The sequence below is a fragment of the Xenopus laevis genome, chromosome 4L (assembly GCF_017654675.1).
Source record: "Xenopus laevis strain J_2021 chromosome 4L, Xenopus_laevis_v10.1, whole genome shotgun sequence".
In the NCBI taxonomy this organism is placed as follows: Eukaryota; Metazoa; Chordata; class Amphibia; order Anura; family Pipidae; genus Xenopus; species Xenopus laevis.
In genome coordinates this window covers 70793279-70803151 of record NC_054377.1, presented here as the reverse complement: position 1 = coordinate 70803151, position 9873 = coordinate 70793279, and the positions used below count along the sequence as shown (strand labels likewise).

Sequence of the window (9873 nt, the reverse complement as noted above, 5' to 3'; positions counted from 1 at the left end):
GAAGGCAACTGTTCCAATTTTGGAATAAAAAAAAAAAAAAAACCAACAAAATCAGCTGGCGGAAAACTGCAGTTTATTCTATTTTACCACACCTTACTGTATATATAGCAATTTAATATAAAAGCTATATGTCCCCTTTAAGACCCACATTCTTATAACATGCGGTAACTTTGGCCAGTTGGCTGCGACATACGTAATGCCGTGGAATATCAGTCATCTATCTAAATGAATGCCCAGTGCTGCTGCCAGTGTGTGACAGGTTGAGATTTTAAACTGCCACAGTCTCTGGCTAGCCAAACCTTCCTGATCACCTTCTGTTGTGATATTATCCCTTAAAAAAGTGAAAAGGCAGGATTATTATACATAACCAACTAATTAGGGCCTTACATGAATTTCTCCATAGTAGGAGGCCATCTATTTGATGTGCATCACTCATGAAAGCAGTTTATATTGTACTGCAATTCTGTAGTGCCAAAGTGGTCCCTTACAAAGGTACTAGGAAATGAAAGCAATGGCCTGTGCAACTTGTTTCTGCAATGGAGGATTAGACTGTTAAATTAACTGCTTGCCAGAATTGTGCACCAAGTGACATACCTTCCAATGAACCAAATAACTTTAGATAAGTAGTATTTATTAGGCCCCATAAACAATGACTTGTGAGACCCAGGTACAAATATATAATGAGGCAAACAGTGTGGTGCTAAAATAAAAACAAAAAACAACTTTTGTGCAATGGCTACCCAATATAAGGTTTTGCTTGTTTGAATTGCAATAAAATAGTTTGATTATTGGGTTTGCCTTAAAATATGTTACAGTGAGTTGTGTATATATATTGTGTGTATGTGCTTTGATGATTTCCTGCTTGGCAGACTTCATAACCAATGAAATTTCCTGTAGCTCCAGGTTTTCAGGACTTGGTGAGCTCCAGCAGCTGATGCAATATCCTTTTCTGCCCGTACTTCACCTGAAGAGAGCGCTGCTCCCTAGAACTCAATTTTGCATAGGCTGTAATGTTATTGACCAAAGCTTCATCCATGCTTAGTTCAGTTGAATAATTTTTAAGAGTAAGTTTGGCACTTAGATGCAGAAGTTTGCGCCAGGGGGTGGGGAGATGTGATATTTCCTGGATCATTAATGTTTGTTCATCATCACCCTCATCTTCCTCCCAGCCATCATTCTCCTTGTACTCTGCAAACTCTTCCTTAGACATACAGAGCACCTAAACATCAGAGAGAAGGACAAAGTCTGAAGGTCAGAACATTTCAAGTGCTGCTTATCTATTTCCATGCCCATATATTTATATGTAGTGTTATGATATGGGGATATCTTCTGGTTTCTTTGGATGTGCAAATGGTAATGATTCAAAGCTATGGGATTTGGCTTTTCCTTGATCTTCTTACCTTTAGAGAGACTTTCAGTTCCTCTTCAGTCATCACCTCTTCAAGGCCAAAGACAAAGGCTCCTTCCTCCCCCACCATCTCTATGTGGCACAGGAAGTCCCACCTCTTCTGCATCTCTAATCGATCATCTTCTGTCTGGGCAGCTTTGTATAGAAATACAACAAATAACTTGAACGCAGGAAAGGACTGGAGATCAATTAATCCATCTGTCCTTTGATCCCCTTTCCTAAAACTTTCTGACTCCAAGTTCATCCACAGTTACTTTTGCTAATGGCACACCAGGTGTTTCCCCACTGGCTATTTTTGCCAGCAGAGAAGCTCCAGAATCTCCCTGTGCCCTCTGCTATTGATTTGAATGGCAACCACCTGTTGTCAAGTGTACTGGTTGATTTCAGCTGAAAATGTTCTTATGCACATAAATTAACTAAATTATACCTGCATGTGCCCTTCTTAACATCAAAAACAAGACCAAGAGACGGCACATAATTGAATATGTAAAGTTTAGGTGGGTGTCTCAAAACTAAAAAAAACTTTTTGGCAGGCATCATCTATTGATGGGTTGGACTGGGTTGTTTATACCCATTACACACACAATTTACACAGATTCCCCAGCCTCTCCAGTCAAATAGCAGTGTCCGGAAAAGAGGTCGGCACCTCTCCAATATACATAGAGACGAAAAATTCACCAGACACTCAACAGCAAGTGAAGTGGGGCGGACCCCTGCATGTTTATTCAAGTCTTGTGATGTAACGTTTCGGGGGCCCACCCCCGAAATGTTACATCACAAGACTTGAATAAACACGCAGGGGTCCGCCCCGCTTCACTTGCTGTTGAGTGTCTGGTGAATTTTTCGTCTCTGTCTATTTGTATTCAACTCATACCTTCTGGGATTGAAATAAAGCAAATGTATATGTGCTAATAGAAGAAGTGTTATATACTAAATGGGGGTATGTGCCAAACTTTGAGGCTTAATTATATCTTCAGAAGCACTTTATTGTGGCGGTGCCCATACCCACCATGCCACAACATTAAGGGTTAGGGTTTTTTTGTTATGTTCCAACGTATGTTTTTTACAATACTGATTGACTGGTCTAAATTTATGTGCAGTGTAGATTGGGGCCGAGTCTCTAATTCTGGTGTTAGTCCCTTCTTAAAGGGGAAGGAAAACTACCGAAGCAGTATATTGCCAATAGATTAGCCACAATAGTGCAAGCTCTAAGACTATATTTATTCTGCAGAATGCTTTACCATACCTGTGTAAACAACTCTAGAAGCGCTCTCTGTTTGTTTAGTAGGGAGGGGGGAACTGAGCATGCTCAAGCCCTAGCGGTTTATGCTGAAAACAGGAAGTCTGATACAGAAGCCCATGTGAACACAATTGAAGGAAAGAAATGCGCTGTTTCTTTTGACAGAGGACTCAGAGCAGCATTATTTTGAGTGTTTACTGGTTTATTTATATAGACCTTTCTGATAAACCTTACTTAAATTTAGCCTTAGCCTTTCCTTCTCCTTTAACAACTTTTATCCACCTATCTGGCGACTAGATGAATGTGTATTGTAAGCCAATCTGGTCCTGACTTGCTTCTGGTCTGCAAGTACCTGACAAAGCAGTTTACTTAGAACTGCTAGAAATTTTTGTATTGCTATTGTCTTCTCCCTCTTCAGGCTTTCTGCTTTTTATCTGAAATTCATCCAACTGCATAGCTTTTAGGTCTAGTGATCCTAGCACCCACACAACATTTATATTCAAATGAAGAGCTGTAAACCAAAATGTTTAATCACTTAGAAACCACAAAACATAAGAAATTAAGCCCTAATGAAAATTTTATAATACCATTAACTACATCATAATATATAATTTTTTAGGTTGATCTTCCCCTTTAAGCTGCATTACCCTACCCTGATCAACAATGAGAGATCTTGCCAAATTGCTACAGAGTTGCAGCATGTATGCTGTGTATCCACTTTGCCATATTTTCGATTTAAAGCACTGAAGCTCAAAATTAGTTTTTAATAATATTGTTTTATGTTAGAAAAAAATGTATATAACATGCTGGTTGTACAAATATCCCCATATGTTTGTTTTGTAGAGCTAGCTGCCTTTTGCAGCATTAAAAAATCTGCTTTAAGTCTTTTGGGGTTGGCTTTTGCATATGTACTACAGTCTGTTCTGGCTAGTCAGATGACATAAAACCATGTCACATTAAAAATATTTTTGAATTTCAGTGCATTGAACACATTAGAGAAAACAACATTTAATTTAAGATCTGTTATTCAGTCAAATGAGAGCATTGATCAATAATCTGAATAGATGTGTCTTGAGAAAGGACAACACTTGTCTGAAACAGTGAACTAGTAAGTACCAATTCATTTTTAAACCTAAGAAATACAGAACTTCTACGTATGAATATGAAATAAAGCTTTTAATCTAGTATTGTTTACCTTGCAAAGCAGCCTCTCGCATGGTTACCATCTGAATATCGGCTGTTTCATTGGAGTTCTGTGGGTGAGGTTCTGCGAATCCATACATGTGTAACAACTGCCAGTTCGCCATCTCTCCATATGTATTAAATAGCTCTTGCCCTGCATGCACGGATTTTGTAGTGACCATACGAAGGCACTCCTGGTAACAAAAAGGCCGTCAGCCTGTGTGGAACTGCATAGAGTGGATATCAGCACATAAACGTAAATGTATGTGTTTTGGCACTGTTATCTGCTAAGTGTAACTTCACACAGCCTGACACTGTGTCTGTCAATGGAGCTACATGAAAAAGCCCACGACAGTGGATCCACTTTCTTTTGCCTGTCTACAGAAAGCAGATAATTCTCTCCATGTGTCCTTGGCCTAAAGCAACACCGTTCTGTTTCTCAGCCTGCTATGGTGTCTGCATTAACAGGCACTGCATTGGCCTATGTGCAGACTTGCAGAGCTGATTTGTGCACGCAAATTCATACTCACACAGTGCCTGTTAGTGCAGAGACCGGAGCGGGGTAGTTTGGCTTTTTCTCGCCCTGTGTTTATATGAAGGCCGAGAAACAGCCCAGTGTGGCCATAGTCTTATCCCCAAATTTCATTAATGGCAACCGTTAACAACTATTGTGTCAACACTAACATTCCATAAATGCTGCTGATAAATGTATCAAATAATATAACAAATTGTAACTGGTCAGATTCCTTTGCTGCAAGACGAAAACAGTAGCGACAGAAACATTTAAGGGGTTGTTCATATTTAAATTATCTTTATGTATGATGTACAATTGTTCTACATTTAGTATGATGTCACAAAACCGCTGACTGATCAATAAATTTGTTTTGGTCTATATATACAGTGTATTCTAAAGGAAATAACTCACAGGTGTAAATTCCAAATGTGCATTGTGGTGTGCCACATGGTTTAACAGATCAGCCACAGGCACCATCATAGGTGGTAAAATGTCCTTCTCATCTTCATCCTCCTCATCATTTTCCTCCAGGGGTTCTTGGAAACTAAAGGAAAGAGCAGTCATACACTTTGATCCAGTAACAACCTGAGCACAACGTTTTCACAAGATATTGCAGATAATCTCTCTTTCTCCAACAATCAGAGAAAAAAGAACCCATATATAGAAATATTTAACTTTTCCTAAATCCATTTTCTTAGTACCAAAAACAGACACAGCAATAACCTTACATTTCATAGTGGCAGCACCTACACATTATGTAAATCATAGATGAATAGCATTTCTTTCAGCTGCTGTGGCCAAAACTTTTCAGCAATTACAGCAAAGCATAACAATATTGAGAGGAGTGGTTTACAACATTAAGTAGAAACCATGCCATAGCAGTTAACTGATAAAAAATATACCACCATTAATATATTCCAGTTTCTCACACTAGATCATTCCTGAAATAACCTGTCCGACTTCTCACCTGTATGCCATAACAAATGCCACCAGCCTTTTATACAGATCCAGTGTGTGTTTCATGGGGCAAAATTTTTCTGGATTTCTTGTAATAAAAGGCAGGACTATGGAGTTATATTCCTCTTCAATATTCTTAAGATCATTTCGTATTGCCTCCAGGACGCCTGTACCCTGCAGTAATTTGGTCTGCTCCTCTTCTGACCTGCCATGAGACATTGTCACTCAATGGGACATTAAACAGTAATAAAGAATAAACAAAATGGTTTCTTTATTTTGCTTTCAAATTGCATACGAAAAGTGGTAATGACACGGAGCAGATTTTCCCTTCTGTTGAGTCTATCCCCCATGTCATTCTAGCCTAACGACACGTAAATATTGCATTTTAAACAAGTTCCATTTGCAAGTAAAATAAAGAGTGGAAAGCTAGATTCCTCACCAGAACATAGGCATGTCAGGAGGATCCAGTTCAGGCCACAGACCAAAGTATGGAGCCCACAGTGAAGAACTGTCTGTTGCTTCATACAAAAGGGAGATAAGAAGAGGAACCCAGCCAGAGGTGCTTTGTAAACTCTCCTGTTCTGGGACAACAAATCAAGCAGAAAATAGAGTGAACCACATAGATAGTAGAACTCTAACACAACTGATGCAAAAATGTACTTAATGTAACATTTCCTTTAAAAGACACTTCTAGAATTGTAAAATATATCTATGTATATATGTTGTGCTTTTAATGTAATTTACTATCGGTCATATCACACACCTTTTATGTTAGTTTCTCCTGCCAAAGAAATGCTTAGTATACAGAGTGGATGGTACTGCCATTACCTTGCTCAAGCAGCTCCTGAATCCTAGTAGTGTTTTGGGATAGGATGGCAGATCTAGGAACAGTAAACAGCAGCTCCCCATCTGCTAGATCCTCACGTGCAAGCATTCCATACTGTGATACAGTGCCCTCTGTACTAATGTATACCTAGAGAAAGAAGAAAGCATCTTGCCCTGAAACAGCATTTTATGTACAGTACCTCCTGTACTTTGTACTTGTTACATTTAGTCATTGATAAAGGTCAGTGTTTGGCAATCCAGTATAACTTATAGCTTAATCACTTTATATTGGAGTACCAAAAACATCAATAATTAAAAATAAGAAAGTGAAATATATATAATATTACCTTGAGTTCAAATCTACTGCTATAAATTCTGTAATGTTTAGCAGCCCTTTGTATTACTCAGCACTCACCTTGGGGTTCAGCTCCAGTCCCACCTTCTCACACCAGGCTAAGAACCGTGTTACGGGAAAGCCATTCTGCAGGTGATCTACCCCCTCCAACTAACACAGAGAAGAAGGAATTAGCTTACTGGGAAAATCTTACCTTATTTTTTGTTTAAGGTTTTTGGGTTCAAGCCCCATCTACTTCAACCCAATTAACAGATATCATGTCTTCTAGATATAATTCCATGTATATCTCTAGAACACCATATAAGTATTGGCCCTTTAAGTACAGGATCATGACTCCAACAACCAGGAGTGAATCTCACCAGTGGTCAAAAATAATAAAGAACTACCCCAAAACCTTGTTATTGCTACAAGAAGTGGCTGTACAAAATATTAAAGTGGGAATACTATTGCAGCAGGTTTGCCATTTAATTTGCCCTAGGAAATGTTTTAAAAAAAAGGTTATATTTCAGTGCTTTGAAAAAAAAATAACAGATCAAAATGTCAGGCTGGTATTTTAATTAGCAATATATGAATACTGTTACAATTCTCTGTAAATACTACAAATGAGTTGGTAACATGAAACCTCTCCTGTTATATCACAAGCAATACTGTTTAATAGGGGCTGCTGTCAACCCAACGTTCTATATCTCAGTCCCAATTTAAATACAATGCTATCACTTCTGATTCATTTGTATCAATGCTTTGTGCCTGAGGCGGATTATACCTCTTTCTCTGTAAACACGTTCCGTTAGGTTACATGCAAAAATAAAAACAAAACGTTACCTTCTGTTTCTTTGCGTCCGGACCCATTTTGCTGCAGCACTTCTTTCCTTTCCCTCGTGTTTCCTGCAGAGAAGGACCGCCTCTTAAAGGAACCTCTCACTTTGGCTATAAGCTTATATATACTGACATCCTGTGGTCACTGTCGGCCATTACACCTTTTTCCAGTAGGTATTACAGGACTTATTTACTGTAAGACAACGTTGTCCATCTTGGCATCTTGATAGAGATTCGTATTCCCTTTCCCAGCCTATTGAAAGCATCCACAGACTTCTTTACTATGGCTCATGGCCCTCAGTCCAAGGACTCTAGAGACCTCTGTAAGTTTATGAAGCCTGTTAACCTTTGCCTTCAATAATTGCACCCAAGTCTAAGGACAGATGAGGCCTTTTGTCAGACATGATATGAATTACATTAAGGTTGTGAAGTCCTTTAATGCCTCTTTTTAGACTGTAAGCAGTGGTGTAAAATATATATTACTGGGCCCCACAGCAAATTATCTTTTAGGACCCCGAAATGTTTAGAGATTGACCAGCTTTACCAATATTTTAATACCTGGGAAGCGGAGGGGGATACCCACCACCTCCTTACTTTTGCTCTATTCCTTCTGCTTTGCGCTGCTGCTGTTTTTATTCACAGCGCCATGCATGACATCATTGTGCCCTGCATGACATCATTGTGCCCTGCACAAAACTCAAATATTTAAAGGCGCCACGCATAATTCCCCCTGCTCAACGTAGATTTATTTCCTGGGTGTGATTCAAGTCTGATTGTCTGTTCTTTGACCCCTGCCTGTCTCTGACTACTGCTTGTTCGCTGCCTGTACCAACCAGTGGCGTAACTACAGAGGAAGCAGACCCTGCATCTGCATGGGGGGGCCCAGGAAGTAGGGTTGCCACCCGGCCCGTATTTTACCGGCCTAGCCGGTAAAATACCTGCCAAGGCCGGGGCCGGTATTACAAATTTACCGGCAATGTAGCTGCCGGTAAATTTGTAATACGATTAAAAGGAGCCCTCGGCCTGCCCCCAATCCCCTGGAACATCCCCTGAAAATTACCTTTTCTCTTACTTCTTCTAGCGTCCGTGGTGTCCGTGTCGTGGCCCTGCCCCTTTTGACGTCACGACCCGCCCCTTTTGATGTCACAGCCCGCCCCTTTGTGTCCCCGCCCCCCAGCAGCAAGTAAAAGGTTTTTAAAAAGGTGGCAACCCTACCAGGAAGTGTAGGACACCCTTATTCATATACAATTTCAATAGATAAATCAGATCAATCTCTAGACATTTTAGAGGGCTTGAAAAGGAGATTTTGTGTACAGACCGTTAAATCTCTTTCTCTTCGGTCGCTTGGGGGACACAGGGACAGTGGGGTATAGCTGGAACCACTAGGAGGCAGGACACAATAAAACAATAGAAACTTGACCCCTCCTCCTGCTATACCCCTCCTCTGTAGGCAGAGACACTCAGTTCGTACCAAAGGAGAAACAGGAGGTTATTAATAATCAACAGAAAATCTGATAACTAATTACAAGTAGAACAGAGTCAACCAAGTCTGAAGCCAAGAGAAGGCCTCTATCCAGGGAGGGAAGCCCTGTGTCCCCCAAGCGACGGAAGAGAAAGAGATTTAACGGTGAGTACACAAAATCTCCTTTTCTCTAGGTCTGCTTGGGGGACACAGGGACAGTGGGGATGTACCAAAGCTGTCCCCTGAATCTAGGGCGGGAATTAGAGGCCTACGTGGAACCAGCCACTGCAGCCTGAAGTACCTTCCTGCCGTAGCGGGTGTCAGATGCCACAAGGTGCCAAACTAGTAAAATTTGGCAAAAGTATGGATTGAAGTCCACATTGCAGCCTTGTTCTGCTGAGGCTTGGTTTCGAAAAGCCCTCTGGTGGAATGTGCCTGATTGATCTGGGGGAACCTGACCCTGTGATGAATAGGATCTCTGGATGGCCTGTTTTATCCATCTGGATATGGTGGTCTAAGTAGCTGGTGTGCCTCTGAGGGCCTGAGGGAAGGACGAACAAGTAGTCCGATAGACGATGTCCTCGACCCGGAGCAGGTAAAACTTGAGGGCCCTAACGGGGTCGAGGGTGTGCATTGCTGCTTCCTTTGCATTGGAAAGGGTTGGGCAGAAGGTAGGAATCGTAATTTCCTGGTTGAGGTGGAAAGTGGAAACCACCTTGGCAAGAAAAGAGGGAGAAGTATGAAGTACTGCCCTGTCGTTGTGGAAGGTCAACAGAGGAGACCTACAGGAGCGGGCAGAGATCTCAGATACTCTCCATGCTGAGGCAATAGCCAGCAGAAAACAAAAAAAAACAAACAAAAAAAAAAAACTGTTTTCCATGTGAGCCACTGAAGTGGAATAGAATCCATGGGTTTAAAGGGAGCGTGTTGCAGGGCACGTAGGACTAGGGATAAGTCCCAATTTGGCACCGGTGAAGTACCAGGCGCTTTATGTGGGCCATTCCCTGAAGAAAAAATCCTAACATCTGGGAACAAGGCAAGAGGTCTTTGGAACAGGATGGAAGTGCCAAAAACTGAGATTTCAGCGATCCTGTGTAAGGCCAGAAGGAGTGGA

The 9873-nt window shown here is 40.9% G+C and overlaps 1 protein-coding gene across 1 annotated transcript; it reads right to left on the bottom strand.

Annotated features, from left to right (window-relative positions):
- Positions 1-614: 614 nt before the first annotated feature.
- On the bottom strand, positions 615-7367 carry setd6.L (SET domain containing 6 L homeolog). Its single transcript, NM_001091935.1, is given in 9 exon segments — positions 615-1219; positions 1401-1543; positions 3844-4024; positions 4756-4888; positions 5312-5506; positions 5741-5882; positions 6130-6274; positions 6542-6631; positions 7304-7367. Coding segments are annotated over 9 exon segments (1368 nt in total). The 5' UTR covers positions 7331-7367; the 3' UTR covers positions 615-907.
- Positions 7368-9873: the final 2506 nt, after the last annotated feature.